This window comes from Dicentrarchus labrax, unplaced genomic scaffold, assembly GCF_905237075.1.
Source record: "Dicentrarchus labrax unplaced genomic scaffold, dlabrax2021, whole genome shotgun sequence".
Lineage (NCBI taxonomy): Eukaryota > Metazoa > Chordata > Actinopteri > Moronidae > Dicentrarchus > Dicentrarchus labrax.
The window spans coordinates 9877970-9899184 of NW_026136707.1; the positions used below are offsets into that span (position 1 = coordinate 9877970).

The 21215-nt window shown below is 40.9% G+C and overlaps 2 protein-coding genes across 5 annotated transcripts; both read right to left on the reverse strand.

The window, feature by feature from the left end:
- Positions 1 to 108: 108 nt before the first annotated feature.
- On the reverse strand, positions 109 to 13404 carry iffo1b (intermediate filament family orphan 1b). Of its 2 annotated transcripts, none has more exons than XM_051406062.1 (9): positions 11983 to 13404; positions 9100 to 9160; positions 7996 to 8091; positions 7313 to 7453; positions 7008 to 7192; positions 6786 to 6912; positions 5706 to 5795; positions 4606 to 4736; positions 109 to 3386 (listed from the first exon to the last, which is right to left on the reverse strand). In XM_051406062.1, the coding sequence occupies exons 1-9, from the start codon at positions 12975 to 12977 to the stop codon at positions 3287 to 3289; spliced, it is 1926 nt and encodes a 641-aa protein (XP_051262022.1). In that variant the 5' UTR covers positions 12978 to 13404; the 3' UTR covers positions 109 to 3286. The 2 variants fall into 2 exon arrangements, with proteins under 2 accessions (XP_051262022.1, XP_051262020.1); XM_051406060.1 differs by having other exon boundaries at positions 5706 to 5798; positions 11983 to 13403.
- Positions 13405 to 13506: 102 nt separating this feature from the next.
- opn9 (opsin 9) lies at positions 13507 to 20430 on the reverse strand. 3 transcript variants are annotated; one of them, XM_051406098.1, is made up of 9 exons: positions 20273 to 20385; positions 19177 to 19365; positions 17937 to 18087; positions 17658 to 17797; positions 17232 to 17370; positions 16983 to 17097; positions 15775 to 15855; positions 15172 to 15706; positions 13507 to 15052 (listed from the first exon to the last, which is right to left on the reverse strand). In XM_051406098.1, the coding sequence occupies exons 2-9, from the start codon at positions 19295 to 19297 to the stop codon at positions 14793 to 14795; spliced, it is 1542 nt and encodes a 513-aa protein (XP_051262058.1). In that variant the 5' UTR covers positions 19298 to 19365; positions 20273 to 20385; the 3' UTR covers positions 13507 to 14792. The 3 variants fall into 3 exon arrangements, with proteins under 3 accessions (XP_051262058.1, XP_051262059.1, XP_051262060.1); XM_051406099.1 differs by having other exon boundaries at positions 19177 to 19304; positions 20273 to 20359; XM_051406100.1 differs by lacking the exon at positions 19177 to 19365 and having other exon boundaries at positions 20273 to 20430.
- Between the last annotated feature and the right edge of the window lie 785 nt (positions 20431 to 21215).

Below are 21215 nucleotides of genomic sequence, written 5' to 3' on the forward strand. Positions count from 1 at the left end.
CTGAACACAATGGACAGTTTATTTGTGGTACTCACATTTACTCATTTTCCAAGGCGCATAGGAAATATTGAATGGAAACACACACAAATAACTAATATAGACACATAATCTTGTTGCTCAATTGCATCTTTTATTCTTTCAGTCTCTCTTGACACATTACATACTGTAGCTCTGCAGTGAAGCTAGATTACTACTGATACTCTTGATATTTAAAGCTGCATAGTCACACACACATCTGGAATACTCAATCAATACTCAGGATTACCATCAAATAGTTATGAGACATAAACTGAATCAACATATTTTGAGGCAAGGCTTTCTCCTTCATAAAGACATGACAGAATTGACAAAAAAAAATGTTTTTGTCATCAACCACCATTGTTTCCATTGAAAAGCTAAATAGAGCAATCCGGTTATTATATCTTAATTCAAAGCTTCTAGAAGTTTATTTTCCGGTGTGTGACTGTGGACAATCTTCATCTGCAGTCCTTGAACACAAGTATATATTCAAAGCTATATTTCCTTTACACATATATTATCAAAGCCATCATACAGTCATTTCACTAAAGCATTTGCATTTCAGTAGTTGTATTCTTTTTTTTTTTAAACTTGAGTTATTTTTAAATTGACTTTTTTTGGCAACCCCATACACTCATAAAGAAAGTGTACCAATGGAAAAAAGAACTCCATTGTCATTTGATTTAAATATCTACAATTTTTGAGGTGATTATTGTCAAAAGACATCTCAAATTTCTCTTGTAAAGGTAAACAAATTGGACTGTTTCCTTCTTCTTCGTGTTGTACATTTGCCCCAGTAAAAGTCTTTTTAAAAACACTCACTATACAGACATAACGCCCAAAAAACATACACACTGGCACATGCATACATAGAGACTCACTCAGTGCGACAAAGTAAACCTATACAAAGGGAAATGGTATGTTTTATGTCTCACACAGTGCATCTCTGACATCCTCCTTCTGTATTCAAACAGTAGTGAAATACTGTGTTTAGCATTCAGCTGATTCCAACAGCCACACATGCATGAGTTTATATAAGCTTCAATTATGTCCTCCTACTGTCTGTATTTCTCAAACAAAGTTTGAGTTGAAGTGCAAGTCACAGTAGAAGCAGAAGAAACACAGCTTACCTGGTTCAACCACAGAGAGGAAAACTACAGCCAGGACTATATTTAGACAACAGTGTCTGATAACAGAGCAGTGATGGTAGGGGGCACTCCCCTAACAGTGACGATTTCCAGCAGTTTGCTATATATGTTTTACTGTAGAAGAGTGTCGGAGTCAAAGTTCATGGCTAAATGTGGACATAAAAACATAAATAAAGTAAAAATGAGGTATGTGTTCGTGTTAATTTATTATTCTACTACCCCACCTGCAACATGTAAAAGATGAAGAAATATGGATAGAAGAAATATAGTTTTCTATTTCCAGCGTGTCAACATTTTTTGTCACGTTTTACAAGTAATAGTGCTGATTGTTTCATATACATTTTTGCTTTGCTCTTCCTTTCTATGTGCAAACGTTTACAGGCTCAAAAATAGGTCTAGTTATATATACATCAAGCACCTTGGTGACATAGCTTTGGCAGCTATATTTAGTCATTCTTTTATTTCCAGCAATTTCCTGTTGATTCATAATCTGACCGTTTTATTTTGGCACTCAGCGGCTAACTTATCCTTTTGTTCTTCTTTTCGTATCCTTACAGCGATTCTGCTCAACCATGCAGCTCGAAAACAAACGGGACCCGACTCTAAACTAAGCATTATATAGCATTCATACAGTACTGAGTGTCAATGACACCAAGAGCAGAATCAAGAGCCAACACTCTTCATTCATAAGCTTCAAGAGGGTGCAGACTAAATCTTACCTGCACAGGACGGAGACTATGGCTACATTTAAAACATGCCTACCTCTCACACACCTTTAAGTTTCTTACGAAGCACCATTAACAGAATGGTTTTTTTTTTGTTGTTGTTATGAAATGTTGAAACCTCGTTGATGTTCCTTACTTTCCTTAAAATGCTTCTTCTACGTGCCTATTCTCTGTGTACGAGGGTCACCATGTTGGTCTTGTTGAACATTACATTATTGATGCTTACAGCCAATGTTTTATGTACTGTTAAAATGTATTGCAACTGCAGTGGATACATTGTGAATGATGAGCTATTTTGGCCATTTATTTGTAGATTTAATGCAACATTTAGGAACTGGTGTAGAAGTGGAGCAATGGATAACATGGCTACATTGTTAAACTGGTGGATTTCTCCCATAAAATCCAGTTTGAATCCAATTCATTGACAGCACATAAATAATCGAACCTCATTTATACTGGTCCATTAGAAATAACTCTGCTGCTCCATTATACAAACGCCTAATGTTTTTAATGATTTTTCCACTTTATATTTAGCTAAAGCACAGATGTGTTGATTTATTTAGGACTTAAGGTTTGCTTTGCCAGTGGTTAAATCTGTTAGTATACAGATACAAAGCAAGATCAGAATCTGCAGCTGTAAGGCAGTAAAATGCTGAATTATGACATCTTATTAGACTTTAAAGGCTCAAGCTCCTTATTATCAATACCAAACTCCGAAATACACTCAATTAACTCCGGCACAACTCAAACTATCCTGCTGTCTGTTTTTTGTTGTGGTTTGTTTACTAGTAGAAGGTAAATTATCAGTCTGTCCATTTGTGTGGAGTGAACTTTAAGTGACCATACAATAGGTATTTCCTTGATTAGCTTCAGATGCCCAGGTTATAACGTGTTTTTCTTATTATGTGTGGAGTGAATAAGTCATGCTATGTTTTCCTGTAGCCTGCAGCACTGTAATGCCTCATCACACAACAGGGACATCAGCCATTTACTTACAATAAATTGTGAATATGCAACCTTCTGACTCTTTACAGGACAATCCATTATACAATTCACTTTCTTAACTACTGCTGTCAAACACAAGCTGACAGGGTCCAACTACAAGAAGACCTCTCCCCTCTGCAGGGCAGTGACATCTGCATGGAGTAATAATGACAAAAGTCCAGCTGTGCTACTCAACTCACAGTTCCAGTGCTCAAAGTCTCCTCAGACCAAAGCTGCTTTGCGTGGACAGCCGGAAGGATAAACAGTGTGTGACTCAGTAAATGAAGAGGTTCACATGTAAACATGGTGTTGCCATAGTTACAGGTGTGTATTGCGTTGGTGTGGTACTGTAGCTGTATGCAGTGGAGGTCAAATGACCACAGCCCCCATCGCTGCTGAGGTGAGGAAGTGTCAAGATCTCCCAGCGCTCGAGGAAGAAGGTGGAGATGCTGAAGACCTGTCGCTCTCTCTCTGGTCACTCTCCTCAGTGGACGCAGGTGCTGCAGAGTTACTGTGAGAGACAGAAACACAAACTTTTTTCTTCTTTTTTATGTGGTACCGGAAAAAGAAAAGTGGGTTCCACAGTTTAATTGTATAATATTTATTTACTACTTCACTTACTACTTGTGTTACAGACCCTTCATTAAACGATTGTATACTGCTTACTAAATAATGTAGGGAAGAGGTCTTAAACTCAAGTTGGCTTGGGGCTGTACAAATACTACAAGAAACCGCAATATTTAGAAAATATTTTCCCTTATAGTAGATAATACTGCATCATACTCCACAAATATTCAAACAGCAGTTTCAACACATTTGTATACGATCATTTTATATTATCTTTGTTGTTCGCAGCCAAACAACCAACGAAGGCCTGAAACCTGCACCGTTTGCATGCATTTGCAAGCACCATTGACCTTTGTCATTACATTGTGCCAAATTAAACCCCTTTTTAAAAAAAAAAATATTATCTGTTTTTATTTTAATTCAACTAGAAGAGTGTCAGCTCAAGCACATCAGTCTGGCAGGCAGTAGTATGGGCATTGCACTGTGATGAAGTTATTTGCACAATGCACATTGTTGATGTTGAAGTTTTATAAGCGTTTTATAAAACATTGTGAAATTACAGACAGAGAACACTATTAGTAAAAGGACCTGAGAAAAGGTGTTTGTTTTGTTTTTTTATTAAGAGGCCAAAAAAAATTGCCCGAATACAACACATTTAGTATTGTATAAGAAGAGAATGAGATTAAAAACACATAAAAATATTTTTTGTTTATGATTTAGTGTTTATTAGGAATAAAACAATCCTCTGTCTGTACCATATTGAATTGCATCTTCTTTTTAAGTTGGATTTATTGGTTTGCTTTATAGAAAACAATCAAGTATCAAATACATTAGAAACCAGATGTGGGCTTGTAAATTATTTGTATTGTGTTGAATCGTATCGAACCGAATCGCATTGTATAAAGTCAAATCGTTGTCAAATCATTAATGAATCGCATCGCATCGCATCGCATCGTGAACAGATGTGAATCGTATCGCATCGTATCGGCAGGGGGCTCCACTGTATCGTTAATGTATCGTATCGCTGGCAGCGTATCGAGATGTGTATCGAATCGGCCTCAGTGGTGGGGATTCACATCCCTTTTTTTTTGTGTGTGTGTGTGTGTGTGTGTGTGTGTGTGTGTGTGTGTGTGTGTGTGTGTGCGCGCGCGTGTGTTTGTCACCTGTCTCCAGTCTGCGTGATGAGTCTCCTGCAGGTCTCCATCTGAACATCGAGGCCTCTCTTCATCGAGCACATCTCCATGTACTCGTGTAGATGTCTGTTCATGTCACTCTTTGCTGTGGCCAGTTCCAGCTGAAGTCAGAAAACATGCAGTCAGACATATTCCAAGTGTTAAATTACAAATGCTGTATATGTGTTCACCATAAAAAAACTTCTGCACAACTATGAGGTGCCAGCCATGTGCCTGGCCAATTACTGCCAAGCTTCACACAGCTTTATGAAACTCTTTTATGTCCAAGTAAAGAATCATTTTTACAGATGTTTGATTACACATATGAGATAAAAAGATACACAGTGCAATGCTTTATAACAAGAAAACGGGAAGAACAAATGCATTAAGGAGCTCTTGAACCTTGATTGAGGAATCTATCAAAGCAACATGATGCACCATTACAAGACGGACTAATCACACGCATCACCAACACAGCGGCCAAGATAATCGGACTCCCCACACCCAATCTCACAGAACTAAACAATAGAACTGGACATTACACACCCACTCAATCAATATCTCACCTCACTGCCTTCTAGACGGAGGTACCGAACACTGAGGTGCAAGAAAGCTCGCTATGGGAAAAGCCTGATCCCTGCAGCTATTGCTGCTTTAAACAAAGGGGCGCGCTGAGTGTGTAACCTGTCATCTATTATTTGTTTTTGTTTTGTTTATTCTGTAGATTTGTTAATTGTGGATAGCGTGTTTCTTTGTTGAGCGTATGGTGTTGCCTGCAGGTGCAGTGATGTGGACATGAATTTCCCCCTTGTGGACAATAAATTGAATTGAATTGAATTAAAAACAACCAGAAAACTGCATCACTTAATGTTGAGTCATTCTTCTTCAGTAAATCTTCTCACTGCACTCCCTGTGTGCATGCGTGAGGCATAGGAAAAGCTGTGGTAATTGAATCTCACAATGCAAAGGACGTGAGAATAAACACGAAGAAAAACACAAAGCATAAAAAAAAAAAAAAAAAACAGGCAACATATACTAACAGAGAAATGATTACATATTTGTAATTTAAATACACGGCGCAAAAGTCTGACCTCAATCTGGTCAATTGTCTCTTGGTATTCCTTCTCTCGGGACTTGAAAAGGCATTCAGTGTCATTAATCACCTTTTCCAGACAGTCCTCCTGCTAGAGAGAAAGAGAGAAGGGGGAAGTTTTGAATCTATGATCTGATCTGAACATACATGTGAAATGTAGCAACATTTAGCTGAACATGTGTTTGTGTGCTAATCATCATCAGACACTAAGTGATGTTACACGACTATCAAAGCACAGCTGGCTTTATGCTCCCATCAGCTCAAATTTCACTGACTAATGCAGAGTGGACAGCAGACCGTTCAAACACCACACAGCCGCTGAATGAAAACAAATACCTACATGCATTTCTTGGAAACAAACACACTGTACACCAATAGAGGCCAGACTCTGCATCTGTCTGTCTGTCTGTGTGTGTGTGTGTGTGTGTGTGTGCAGTGTTTTGTCCTTAAACGGCACTGCCACAGTAGAGCTGTGAAGGTCAGTGGATTGGACTGCAAATCAACTCCACTCATGACGTCAGAACTTTAAAAGCTTCCTTGAAATTTGAACCAACAATATCAACACATATGCAGCTGCCTTCAGGATGGCAAGTGAAACAATTTATGCTTTCTCTGTGTCCTTCGCTCTGAGAATTACATAAAAAAAAAAAGCACTGACTGAATATGATGTTTACTGCATCTGAAGGCCAGGTATGACTGGTTTATAAAGGTAATAGAAAAACAAACATGGTGGGCATATCGGGAGTTGCTTATTATACCAGAAGTGTTAAAGGTGATTTCCTTCTCATTGCTAACATATTCAAAACACAGATTTTGGCAAAGGTCATCCTTGCAGACTAAAAATTGCGACTGAAATTTTACAGTGTGGAATCCAATACAAGGGTTAGTTATGGTGAGACAATTAGTTCACAGACTTAAATAAATACAGACATGGGAACAGCTGGGAGTTATTATCAGGTGTGGACACCGCTGTAGTATTGGATTGCATTACGTTGACTAGGTGTTGCCTTTGTTTTAAAGTATTTAGGTCAAGGTCCATTTCTCTCATAGTAAAAAAAGCCGTTTGACCACAGCCTACCTCTCCTGGTGGGTGGGTAGGGTCAGGAGGAAGAGTGCATCCTGGGAAGTCCTCCCAAAGAAGCAGCGTCTCCTCGGTCTCCTCCCAGGCCAGGCTGTCGCAATCATCCTCAAACTCACATTCCCGCCTTTTCATAAAAACATAAACGCACACACATTGAAAATATCAGAACTGAAGGACACGAACATTATACTCATCATATGTCAAAGTCAGACCACTCACAGTTGGTTCAGCATCCTCTGCATCTCCTCATTGATCTGATTGGCTGATGAGCCACAATGCTCTTCATCTTTGACCACGCCCCCATCACTTTCAGAGGTGCTGACAGGTTCTTCACACTCGCTGCCATTGAAGGACAGGGGAGTTTGTTTCCGGCGGCAGTTTAGGGATGATTGGTTGTTAGGAACCTGCAGCGATATAATTAGGATTCAGACCGCCACTATTAATATACAGGACAAATATACAGGACTCTGTGGATTTGTTAACAAATAAAAGAACCAGAGATGAGAACATTAGCTGCCTAGTACCTGGTACATCTGGATCACATCTTCACAGTTCCTCTGCTGAGCTACGTCACAGAGACGAGCGGTGATGTCGATCCTGCGGCAGATGTCCATGTCCACCTTCATGGCTTTCTCCTGTATCTTACTGTCCAATTCTGACAAATTCTACAGAGAGGGTGGAGGGAATCAGATAAGAAAAAGGGGAAAATACTGCTATCTACTGCTTTATAAATGCTAATAAGTCACTGCTGTAAATACATTTGTTACTAATTACTTTTTAAATTAGCGATAAGCAGTTTCTATTGGATAATAATGCAGGTGTGAATGATAGTAATCTATATAGGGTTTGGGTTTAATAATCCATTAAGTCTGCAGGTGTAAATGTTAATCATCAATCATCATCAGTTTCCAGGCGTTAAGTGGTAACATGGCAACCTTAAGTTAACGGCTTATTACTGATAAACAAACATCAATTGGTCCATTGACACTGTGACTGATTGAGTTTTGTTTCAGATGTCACACTTAAGCCAGTTACAAATGACGAACCCTTTATACGAGGCTTCTCATTAACAGTAAATAATAACATAATTTAACATTATCCCCCAGTTCATACATTGAGACTCAGAGAGACATATGATTACTGTTAATGTGCACAGCAATGAGTATGTCTGACTAGTATGTGACTGTTTAGGTTGTGCTGCGCTCACATTGCTCATGAGGCCTTTGAAGAGAACCAGCTCTGCCTTCAGTTGCTGAACTCTGAGAGCCAGCTCGTCTTGACAGCCTTCGCTCTCCTGCAGGTCCTGCACACATAAAAGGAAGCCGTAAAGAACACACCCATGTACATGTAAGTGGTTACATGCCCACACACAGCCAGGGCCTGACACGGCTTTACTGGAAATTACAGGTTACATTATCTAAGCAGAGATTGTCAACAAAATAAAAGCCTATATCGGAAAAGCACATAAAGACATTGTAAATGCATCTCTTCTGGGGAGCTAGATTTGTCTGATGGCATCATAATTCTCTCTTCTCCTTGATGACTTATTCATGTGTGCTACAATACTGGTCAGGCATTTTTTCAGTCTCAAGTGGTGTTTTGCCGTTTGTGGTCTCATGTAAATGTGGTGGTGTCTGCTAAACGGGTTAAGGTGCAGATTCCTGGCAATGGTAAACGTGTATTCAAACACACCAGAATGTGTACACACGTGCACACACCTGCCCACACACACAGGAAAACACAAAACCATTTGTAGGAAGGAAGTACAAATATGGCAATCACCTTGACAGCTTAGATGTCAGGGTCAGAAAAAAGTAAAATCTATTTTATTCAAAATAGATGATTTCTACAACTTTAAATGAGAACAGTCCATGCACTGTAATCAGTTGATTGTCAGGGGTCAAAGAGAGAAAGAAAACCAATTGAAACAGCTTTGTATGAGTCAGGACTTAAACCAATATAGTAATGACACATGCTGCACAAAGAAAATGATCAGCGCCAGCAGGGTGAGAGCTTACTGCCTCCCACTCTACCAGCTTCAGCATACTGTGTATTTATACTCTCACCAGTTTAATGAAAACTAAACATCTAAGCTGTTTAACCACTGATACTGGTTGTTGTTCACAGGACATGTGTTTGTGGTATTTTTAGGATAGCCAAGGTGTCACACCAAATAATTTATTTTGGTTGTTAGAATGAGTAATACTGATCGCAAAGCTGCCAAATGTAAAGATGCCTTCAGTGGATTGTTGATCTCCAGCCATGTCACACACATACACACACTCTCACACAAAGGCCTACATAATCTTACCTCTTGTAGGTCTGTCATTTTCTGTTGCAGATCCATCCTCATGGTGTATTCTTCTTCCCATCTAACACGGATACAAGAAGTAAACAATCTTTTAGTCTGTGTCTTAATGTAAACAGAGAACAAACAGGCAGACAGAGAACACAGAGGCCATGGGTTTCGTCAGTTATGTACACATGGTCTATTTATGCATCTTCTAGACCCGTTTAGAAAGGCAGGTATAAATGGACCTGAGACCATGCAAACAAATAGTGACACTGTTTCTAAATTAGCTCAAACCAACTTTGGCATTGTTGTACGGTTATTGAGATATACAGCATACACTATTACCGATATATCTGCAATAAGCTGCTATCAGCTGCTATCAGCTTATATACCAGTCTGAAGAGGAATCTTCTCCTACCTTAAAACAAATCTAACTTGACACTTAGCTCATTTAAAGGTTCCCTGTAGAGTTTTGACCTCTAGTAGTGCTATGGAACTGTTTTTCTATGAGTGGCTCATGGCTTCACACTAATCCACTGATCTACAGGTGGCGGTAACGTACCAAGATATGCAGCAATGCACCAGCAAAGACGGGGAAGAAGAGGCCAGCTAGTAAGTAAACATGAATGTAAACAATGTTGTATTTAAAATGCTCACTCAGCTTTGCAAATGTTTCATGAGGAAGGAAATGCACTCAACACGTTTGCTAGAGCTCTAGGATACACACAATGAGTTTTGGAGAGTAACACTGAATGTGAACTCCACAGTTCACCTTTAAAATCAATCGCCATCACTTACAAAAAAAGGAGGAATGCCACCAGAATTTGAACATCAGGTGCTGGATCTTCATTTTATGTGCACAAGAATGGTAACTGGATTTCAATCTGGCTGGTTGACTGATAATATATTGTAAATGCAGTTTAGTTAAATTATATTAAGATACAAATCTGGATAGAAGTTGCATGAAACAACCAGGTGTGAATGGGAAAAGGGATTTGTAAATTTAATGATTTGCTTTTTCACTCACTAATAAATCATTTGTTTGATGAATCGTGTGCTACATTGGTGCAGCTCAGATGACTGGCCCTTGAATTTGTGCTTTAGAAGTGTGAGCACAGACCCTGTATGTGATCACAGATTCTGTGACTTCATACAACACACGTGCCCTGGGGAAATCCACTCACTGCAGAGTCTGTAGCCTCTTATACGAATGCTGTTTGAAATGCAGAATGCTGCGGCACATCAGGACCTTTAGGGAATACTAAATCCGAAAGAAACTGAGTCATGAAACCCGAGTTGTTGTCGTCGTAGAAGATGCTCGTTTGATCAGTAAGGTGAGAGCGCGCAGAAAGCAGTGCTTCCTTCTGCAAGCCAAGCCCCCATCCAGCAGTTACAGCTTGCAGTGCATGCTGCATTGCAGATACAGTGTGGAGTGTGCTAAAGGGGGATGCGCAGTGGGTGAGAAGAGAGGCATGGGAAAGGAAGTGTTCAGCGTGTGAGACTGTGTGGGTTTTATGTGAGAAAGAGAAGGTGATGTTGGGCAGTTTGTGTCATACTTAGAGACAGACTTAGACAGACTTTATTTGTCATTTGGATTTGCATCAAAATGAAATTACGTTGCAATGGCACATAGCACAACAGGAATAAAGGGGAGGCAGTATGTACAGTCTTTGTCCTTCACAAAGAGCCCACTATACTGTGGTCAGGATCTCCTCTGTGAAGAATGCATGGCTGCTCATTTGGACATAATATGAGGGAATTCAATGATGAATGTGCTGGGACATGGGGGCTACTGTAGGTCACTCAGGACAAATACATAATCTACAACTGTCAGATATCCATCAAATTCCTGAAAGAGTTTACAAGATGTAGGCTTTTGTTTCCAAGAATTTAAAAAGGGGAAATCCACACTGATCACACTGTGCCATTCCAGTGGTCTGCAACCACAGACAGCTGCCGCCCCCAAACTGGAAATCAGAGGGGTCCAGGTTTGAAGTGGTGATGTCATTGGGTGATATATTGTTGTAAATTAGTGCACTGATGATAAAGAAGGGGGGTGAGTGTGGGCTCAGATATGTTTTGTGTTTGAGATGTTGCATGATGCTAGGGAAGCAACAAATGAGTATTTTCATTGTTGTTGTTGTTTTTGTCTACAAAATAATAACAACATTTCCCAGAGCCCAAAAATGGCATCTTCAAATAGCTTGAGACAGAAACATAGATGAAACAGAACATCCAAAATATTACTGTTTGAGAAGCTAGAATTGGTAACTAGAACCAGTGTCTGAAACATAATATCAATAATCTACAAATCATTTCAGCTAGATAGATTTAAATTGTAAGGCTTACAGCTGTGAATGTTCATATATCCCAGTAAAATCACTATCAGGGGCTGTTAAAGCATCCTGGGTTTTGTTTCAATAAGAGGCTTTACTGGACCACCTCCAGGATTTGTCTTGATGACATCAACATTACGTCTTTTATTTTGAGAGTTTTAACAAAAAGCTCTATTTCACGATGGGTTTTCCCCAATATTCCTGTAAACTAAAGGCCCCCATGGGCGAGTCAGGAGCTTTGAAGTGAACATTTGTCCCACAGACTGATCTTCACATGTCTCTCTTAAGCTTTGACCTTCATTCTTCTTTATATTTAGCCCCCCGTGACGAGTTAATTTTATTTGCGTGTATTTCTAGCAGCAACACCTGCCTCTGTGGTCACACATGAAGTGGATGCAGGGTCAGGCTGGAGGTGATGGATGGAGAGGCTTTGTGCTGACTCTGCTCCTGTTGGAGACAGCTGGTCTGCAGCTGCTTTACAGCTCTGCTCGCTCCTCTAAAGTGGAGCATTACACACACTTAAGAAAACTACTAACAACTAATAAAAGGGTTTAACTCCATTTACCTGCGTTTATACTCGTCTCTCTCCCTCTTGACTTTGGCCAGGACATTATACAGGGCTCTTATCTCAGGGGTGATGGTGTCAATCTGGACCCCAACTCCATCAGGATGCACCCAGGACACTCCTGGGCTGGTCAGACGCTCCGCACCGGGGCCATACTTGCGGGTGTGGTTGTAGGACCAGATGGTGCCCGGGAGGAACCGTGGAGGAGGGTTGGTGGAGCCCCCCTGGCCTGCGCTGGTGTAGGGGAGAGTTTTAGAGCCAGAGCCGGGGGAGTCTACGCAGGGAGAGCACTGGCTGATGGTGATGGCTGGGTTACAACTGGTATTTGTTTGGGTTGAACTGGAGTTGTCAGCGGTTGCAGGTGCGACGGTTGTTGTGAATGGTGCCGTGAACAGTGTTGTAGGCCTCCGGGCTGAGTTGTTGGTGTTGTGGAAGGGGAGGGAGCCGGGTCTGAGCGGTATGGTCCCCACAAATCCGGTCTGCACCCCTGCCTCCTGGGTATGCCCCATGCTTTCACAGCATCCACCTTGACAGCCCTTGTTGGCATCCAGAGCCTGTTGCAGCTGCTTTTCTAAGATCTTATTTCTGCGCTCTAATTCATGCACTTTCGCTAAAAAGCATCTAAACCTCAGATTGAGAGTTTTGAGGACGCTGATGTTGGATCCCAAGTCGTTTCTGAGAGCCATGGCTGCGGGTGGATGCGGCACAGCGCGGTGCTGGTAGTGGCTGCTGTGGTTGTGGTGGAGGTAAGGTGAGGTCTGTGAGAGTGCAGTGAAGTCAGGCCCTGGCTGATCAGGCCCCGGGCTGGGTTGCTCACCCAGCAGAAAAGAAGTCGGGTCCGGTACACCGAAAACGACGTCGGGGAGGAGGCCGGAGGGAGAGTCTGGGTGTCCGGGTGCTTGGCTCTGCTGGGGATGCTGTTGGAGATGCGTATTGGCCCCCAACAAAGGATTCATGCTATGGTATGGAAAACTAAAGCGCTGCAGATCTGGCATGAACACGGACGGGAATTTTCTTGCTACAACAGAATATAATGACTGGATGATAAATGGTTGGTAAACGTACCCGAAGGACGTGCGCACAAAACGCCAGTATTCACCTGATTATATAGCTAAGCGTTTCTAAATAAGAATCTTATCCTTAAAGCCGAGAGGGTTTAACGTCGGGCTGATGGATCAGTGCTCCTTGACCGTCCGCAACAAAACACCAAGAAAGCGACTCCAAAATGGGCTGCGACCAAAAGGGGGTAGAAAATGCGGCAACTCCGCAACCTGCGCTTCGGCGAGATGTTCTGCAAAATAAACGCAATTAAACGAAAAGAAAAAGACGCAGAGCGGTGAATGACTAACGGGGAAATCCAGCGTCACCGCCTCAATGAAGTTCTGGCAACAAGATGTGACCGCAGGAAAAAAGGAGCAAGTGCTGCGGGATTGGAGGAGGAAGGCTACCGTAAATACTGGAGTAGAGGAGCGCTGATCCGCCCCAATATTGATTATTCAACGAGGCAGCGGTAACCTGCCCCCCCTTTTTTTTTTGCACAAGAAATCATTCAGATTTAGAGAAACTATGAGCCAAACAGACGTATATGATAAACACAGTCTGAAATAACATATTCAAGTTGTGTCTCAGCCATTGGCAGTGTAACTTATGGTTATATGGTCTCAGCTGGTTTGTGGTCATTTGATTATTTTTAGAATACAATTGATTAGGTATTTTTGCTCGGTACCAACTGATAATGACCCTGTGCTGCATCCCTCTTTCTAATTAGCGGGTGATATGTCGTTTGTTGTGTAAAAAAAAAAAATACAACTTACTGTTTTACCGGATATCATCTTCCAACTGGATGGGAGCAGTAAACTTCCTGGAGTCTCAGCTGGTTGCCTAGCAACCGCTCATCTAACTCTACTGCCAGAAAGCTGAACAGCATAAAGACAATTTCCATATATTTCAATAATGTAATATAACATTAAATATTGTTACATATTATTTAAGTACTTTTTGTTCCATCAATGAACCCCACAGCTGACCAGGGGGCCAGGCAGCATCCAGCTACAGGAACAGCCCATGCAGTGGAGTGGTGGTGCCTGGAGAAGTGGGTTTATTCTTCATTTATGCCTTAATTTTAAAAATTGTATTTATTTTTAACAGCCTGTCCAGTAATGGGTGAATGTAAGACTGCTCTTGCATACTTAGTTCACCTAAAAATGTGCCAGTAATATTTGCACATTGTCACTTCAACCTCTGCTGCTTGACTTCAGGGCGTAAGGATCATCATGAAGTTAACAGGAGAGGTGCAGATTTTGCAATCAATGCTGGCCCACAGCAGAAATACATGATTTTGCATTTTGAGTGAAGCATTCCTTATTGCTTACTCCATCCGCTCATGAATAAAAAAAAACTATATCACGCCTTCGCCAGCCTAAGAATAAAAATTCAGCTCACAGAACCCCACTGAATGATGCACATCAGAGGGGAGTTATTGCTTGTACCCAATGCAGACTGAAAAATAAGTGGGTGTATTCTGTATATTCCCATGGGTCCACTAGCAGGATAACCTGGCAACCACAACCAAAAACCAGGCTGATGTATATCTATTATAAAACATATAAATTACAAGACAACAAGGAAAGAAATTAGATTGTTTTATAAGTGATAAATAAGATGTTTTTATTGTTGGTCAGAAAGTGAGAAAGTACTAAAAGGCCCCGGTACACCCACGGTAAACCCACACAGGTTGGAGGAGGATAAGTCATTTTCACTGCATACATTCGGACTTTATCTATCTATCTATCTATCTATCTATCTATCTATCAGACAGTGAGTGTGCTAGCTGTGGACCCTCTCAGATCTCTCCGTCCACCGGTGCTGCTGCAGTGTCTCTCCATGTTGTCTTGAGTGTCTAAGGACTCAAAGTCCAGAGCATCAGCCCCCACTGAGATATTATTTACCCACGAGTCTGTTCTCCCTCCACTACTGCTGCCTCGATTCATGTTTTTTATTCCGACAGACAAAGACATGGGGTAGCTCCTTTTCCTCATCCAGCTCTGGCAGTAGGAGAGGTTTATGCTCCCTTAAAGAGAAGAGAAGAAAAAGAGACTCAAAACACAGGCCTGTTGTGTTTTTCTGGAACTTCCTGTTCAACACAAAGAGTCCTGTAAACAGTGGAAGTGGAAGGTTAAGTTTACTCACCTTCATTACTTTCATATAAGCTCTCCTTCCTCCCCTGTGCTCTCCTCCTCTTTGCCATCTCTTGGCCGAACACCATCACATACAAGTCATTCCTGAACTCCCTGTTCATAATCTGGTAGATTAAAGGGTTGATCACACAGTGGGACTTGGCAAACATAGCAGGGATCAAGCTGACTACAGGTGGGAGGGAGGACAACGACTGGGGGCTCCTGGCCATTGGCTCCGCTTTGGACCTGAACATGGCGTCACTCAGGTCAGTGATGGAGGTTGAATTGTTTACTTCACTCCACTTGTTCTCAGGGTTGTAGTAGATTTGTCTGTAATATTCTTCCGCGGTCCAGTTGAGCAGCGAGGGGATGTCCATGATCTTTGGACCATTCGGAGAGCTGAAGGCCATACCAGTGGACTCCTCCATAACAGTCTGTAAAGTACCTTCTGCCTCTTGGTCATCGATGGGAATGAGTGCAGAGATCAGAGACATGGTGGCATAGGGCAACCAGGCCACGAGGAAGGTGGCACACACCACAGCGGCAATCTGAAATTAACATACGGTTTATTTTCCCTGCAGGACGTGTATCAAGGAATCTGAAAATGATCCTTTACCTTTGTAAGTCTCAGGTCTTTGCTAGTGTGACTGACAAAGGAGGACGGTATAGATGCCAGAGTGCGATTAGATCTGTAGACCTGAAGACAGAAACAACAGTTAATGCTGCTTTTTGCAGTTATACCATAGTTCACTTTATTCCTGAAATGACAAAATACTGTACATAAAACTGCCAAGAAGAGGGACAGGAAGGTGGGGGAAGAGAGAGAGGGGGATGACACGCAGCAAAGGGTCACAGGTCGGACCCGAGCCCATGACCGCTGCAGCAAGGACGCCAGCTCTACTGGATGAGCCATCAGAACAAATTTTAGCATCTTTTACTTATTCTGATGGCATATGTTTTTGTTGCTTTTGTTAAAGTTTTGTTGGCTGCCCATCCTTGCCACCTCCACATCTGTGATCTGAAGAGAGCGCCCAGTCAGGCTCACCCATCCAGGATTCCCAGTTTCTCTGCCAGTTGCATTCGAAATTTTATTCTGTGTCTGTGATTTGATATGACCTGCTGGCCACTGTGTCTCTCAAATCTGTCAATAGATAGGACACAAATCGTGAACCTGAGACACTCAGATTGGGACTGGGCCTGGTTTAGCAGCTTTTACTTATTTCCAACTATTGTTTAGTTACAACAATAACTTTGCCTTTCCTGTAATTTATATGGATAGTGCAGAGCAGCTCAGTCAGCCAAAGGTTTACTTTCCTTTATCTTTGTGTTAGACAGATAGGTCGATCTGTTATATTTCTGTCATTTGACAACACCCACAGGCTGTTTTTGATATTTGATAGCTCCTCTATATTGTTGAATATATGTTACCACTTTAAGTTTGTCAAACAACCCGCTCCTGAAACAAATAACTTTCTTGCTAAACCCCCAAGAAGCTTTATGTTGCCCTAGAGAACCCCTGTCCCCTGTAACAGTGCTTTAGGGAGAAATGTGCAATTTTTAAAATTACAACAAACTAACTGACTCATATTGAATGTAGAGTCAATAGTTAGATAATATCTTGGGTCCCTGAGGAGGTACAACGCACTGCTGTCTGCCACAGTGTCTTTTCCAGTACCATCACTAGAGGGTGCCAGAGTTTCCATCTTCCACATTCCCCACATAAATTTAATATGATTGACTAATAACAATAAAACAAAAACAATAACAGAATAAAGACACAGCTCCCAGATCCTCCGCTTTGTGTCATAAAGCAGCACTTCTCACCGTCAGCAGGATGGCCAAATACGAACAGATGATGGTGAGCGTAGGCAATCCGAAGCACAATATCAGGATGAGGAAAATGTAGATTCTGTCATTCAGAGAAGACCTCATACTCCACCTTGGAATAGTGATACAGACGTTATCGCAATACATGTTTGTCTGCAATGCATAAAGAATACAAATCAGAGAATACACAGACTTTAGTGTATGTAAACAGTAAAAGGCACCCAGCAGCACTAAATCAGAGATTACCAGTTGATAGTGCAGCTGATCCCATAAGGTTCTGGTCCATAACTTCCAAAGCCAAAAGCAGGCATTGTGGCCCAGAATGATGTGTAAACCCACACCAGCACTATGGACAGAGACACATGGCGCCTCTCAATCCAGTGACCTAGAGAGGCAAGAAGCACGCAAACCACTTACTGCAACTATTTTCATGTGTAAGCATGAAGGTTCACTCAACCTCGTGGGAAACCATTTTCCTGAAACATCAGCAAGTTTACCATTTAGTGTTACCTAAGCAATCACAGAAAATCACTCTTTTCAATCAATACTTTTGTACAAGAAAAGGAGGGTTTTGTATAAAAAACCTGTGTGGCCTTGGAAGTGAGGGAGAGTCAGATAGATTTAGAGTGCATTGTACATTTTAGGTCTGTTAGAAGAAGACATCAGATTTACCATATCTTAAGCAGCAGATCTTCAGGCAACGGTCCACAGAGATGAGACAGGTGGTGAGCAGAGAGCCGATGCCAAACACGAAGCCCTGGATGCCGTACCAAAGGCATCCTGTTTCACCAAACACCCAGGCATGACACAGGCTGACAGAGGGGGGAGAAGGGCTTTAGACTGCCAGCTTAATAGATCATCACCTTCTGTCTCTGACAAATGGCTGCTGGTATAAACACACTCACAGTGTCATCACCCTGATTCGCGTCTGGCTGCTAAAGTATTCTGTACCTGGAAATGATGAAGAATGGCGCTCCCAAGAGGCTGAAGCCAAAATCGCAGAGAGCCAGGTTGATGGTCATGAGCTCTGGAGGTCTGAGCTTCTTCCTTTTCCTGCTGTAAACTAACAACACCGTGCCGTTCCCCAGCAATGATACGACACCTAGAGGAAGAGTGATAATGTGGGAAAGGAAAGAACATACAGCAGGAGACGAATAATGTCATTTTTGTTCATCTTATCACAGTTACTTTACATTTGGTCTTTAAATCCTACAAATCCCAGTTGTTCACGATTACATGAAGCAGGCTGGTTTCAGAATAAATCAATGCTATTTATCTCTTCATCAGGCACTAACCAGCTGCTCTACCTCCACCTGAACACTCATGCTGCCCCACAGGGAGCGAATCAGCCCTGACAAATCCCCCCTCAAATTAACCAGACTGACTGTGAGAGGAGAGCATCTATTTATCTGCAGCTTCATCGATTTGTTGTGTAAACAAAACAGTGAAGGTAATGTTTAAGATGCAAAAGGCATTCCCACTGTTGTTTCTCTGTTGTTCAGCTTGATGCAAGTTGTTTGTATTCTGATTTTAATCAATGTCTAGTTTGGTTCTTTTGCGTTGACTACTGAACAAAAAGAAAACATTCTCATGATTAAATAATAGGGATGAGCGAATACACCATTATCTGTATCTGTATCTGTTCAACCAACTAAATGTTCTGTATTTGTATCTGTACTTAAACCCTTCATGGGCGGGGCTAATCAGAAATTAATTCTTAATAAATTTAAGCCTGAAATTGATATGGGTTGCTCTGAATTTGCTATATTTATTGGGAAACTATTTACAGAAAGATTTACTATTTTGAAAATCAGAGAAATGTTTTTGATCACAATTTACAAAAGTTTACAGAGTTGTTTTTTTAATCACTTGCACACAGAATGTCTCTTTAGATTTGTAGATAGATAAATAATTTATTTTCCACTCTATCTAAAGTATATTATATATGCTGTGTTTGTTTATTGCATCACTTCATTGGAACTACATTCATTGTAATACATAGAGATAAATCATTAATGATCATTAAAAGGAACAATTTTTGTGGACCTCACATCAAAACTTTCACATTCATCTTTGACAATAGATGACATGATTTATTTAATTTTAAAATTTCAGGCTGTGTCTTGAAAAAATTACAAAACTGAACCTGAGACCGACATAATGGTCTTCACAGGTGAGCCCCTTTGCTCACCTGTGAAGGTAAGGAAGACAGCAACAGCCATGTCTGCAGAGGGGGACAGCTGGGAGAGGAACTGTGGGTGGATGGATGAGGGGACAAACCAGGAGCCCCCTTGCGAGCCATTCTCTCCCATGAATGAACTGCAGTCCCCAAAAACAGCACACAGAGAAGAGAGGCAACGCCTGGAGCTTCAAAGAACCACTGAAGGCATAAAAAGCACACCGAGAATAATAAAAAAGAAATTATACTGTCAACTTTATCCTGATATCTGCGTGGTTTCAGCTGAAATGCAGAAGCTCAAGAGTATGTAAAACAGAATAGTGAGAAACTGTGAGATATTCTATAGTTCAGAGCTTCAGGTGTCAAAATAATATTCATATTACAGATTATATTTTTATGTCACTGCTCACTGGCTCCTAAACTTAAAAAAAACCCCATGCTACTCATTTTCTCTGCTCTCTCCGAGTTCAATAGTCAATAAAAGTGTTTGTTTTGACAAGGCATTGTCAATTACATAAATAATGATATCTTATATAACAAGAGATGAATGGAAATGAATGTGGATCAAACAGATCATGTCACATAATTTTGTCTCCCTGGTTGCAACATAATTTGTAGCTTTAATGGGAAGAATCTTACATTTCTTTACATACTATTCAGTTTTCCATTGATTTTAATGTTTCACAATTATTCAGGGAAAAGTGTCACACCACAGTACAAGTGTGATCAGATCATTTTATCTTTAAATTGGTATCGGGGTACAATAAATAAATGAGTATTATAATAAAGCCTTGTTGGTGATATTACTTAACAAGTGCCCACAGGGGAAAAAACAAGGACTCTTTCCTCAATTGTTTGTCTCTCTAATGGCCATCTAATGATCCCAGCAAGTGGTCAGCTGAGCCTCATGAGTGCCAAGGGGGTCAACATAAACTGAGACAATAAACAATAAATTAAAACAGTAGCATCAAGACAACAGGGAAGATAACAGAGCATAGGTTTCTTGAGAAAATCAACATTCTTACAAGCTGGAATGACTGTCCAAAAGCTTTTTAATGTTCTTTTCATCAGAAGCAAAAAACAATATAAAACAAGCATCACTACTCACCTTCCTCTTGTCTGTCTGTCAGTCCCTTCCTGTGGGCTCTCAACTGGCCTCTATGGCAAAGACCTTCTTTTATAGTTTCAGATATTCTTATTCTAAAACCTCCTGTAAATCCATATGGCATTTCTCAGGAGAGCTGCAGAGAAAATTTGCTGTTGACATCTGGCTTAGAAAGGATCTGTGAGAGGCATGCAAGCGGAGAAACAGTGGGGAGAGAGAGAGAGAGAGAGAGAGAGAGAGAGAGAGAGAGAGAGAGAGAGAGAGAGAGAGAGAGAGAGAGACACAGAGGGGGTGGAGGTTATTTGAGAGTCTTTAACCGCTGCCCTGCCTTGTATCTCCTCTCCAGCTATTCACTGTTTTTCTTTTTTATTAACTGAATCCATATTATCCCTGTGGTTCCTTTCATGTCCTGTAATACATTACTTTAATTATGATACACATTGTTATCACTGTAAAAATCAATATGGCCTGTGCTCTCACCATATTAACTGATGTTGGTCCCCAGATTGAGATAAAAAAGGCTTTTAGATAAATTTGCCCCCACTTTCAGGAATAATGTACAGAAGGACCTGAAATTGTCAGAACTCATTACTGTGGAGTTACTGTGGATAAAGGATTGAGAAATGAGTACTCTTTTGATTGCTTCTTGTCATTGACAATTGTATCCTTGTTTCCTGACCTTGTATTCCACTGTAGTGTTACTCTTGAAAATGACTCAATGAGTCTTTTACCTTGTTAAATAAAGTATACACACTGAATATAAAGTGCACAAAGGAATTTGACATACATGTTGTCAGTTATGATGTTATAGAACGGTTGCTTCAGTTTTGAATATTAAAGCAAAGGTAGAGGTGTTGGAAAATACTGCTGTTATAAATAAATGTGTCTCAGACCTTCAATTTGAGTAATTGGAAAACTTGCTAATCTGATATTTTAATTAACACAC

Excerpts from the sequence above, each read along its gene's own strand:
- iffo1b (XM_051406060.1), bottom strand. The coding sequence starts at position 12,977 with ATGCCAGATCTGCAGCGCTTTAGTTTTCCATACCATAGCATGAATCCT. Across the intron at positions 9,161-11,982 it reads AGAGACGAGTATAAACGCAG|ATGGGAAGAAGAATACACCA; the intron begins GTAAATGGAGTT and ends TATCCGTGTTAG. Across the intron at positions 6,913-7,007 it reads CAGAGGATGCTGAACCAACT|GCGGGAATGTGAGTTTGAGG; the intron begins GTGAGTGGTCTG and ends TTTTATGAAAAG.
- opn9 (XM_051406100.1), bottom strand. The coding sequence starts at position 20,393 with ATGCCATATGGATTTACAGGAGGTTTTAGAATAAGAATATCTGAAACT. Across the intron at positions 15,856-16,982 it reads ATTTGGCCATCCTGCTGACG|GTCTACAGATCTAATCGCAC; the intron begins GTGAGAAGTGCT and ends TTCTGTCTTCAG. Across the intron at positions 15,707-15,774 it reads AAGACCTGAGACTTACAAAG|ATTGCCGCTGTGGTGTGTGC; the intron begins GTAAAGGATCAT and ends TGTTAATTTCAG.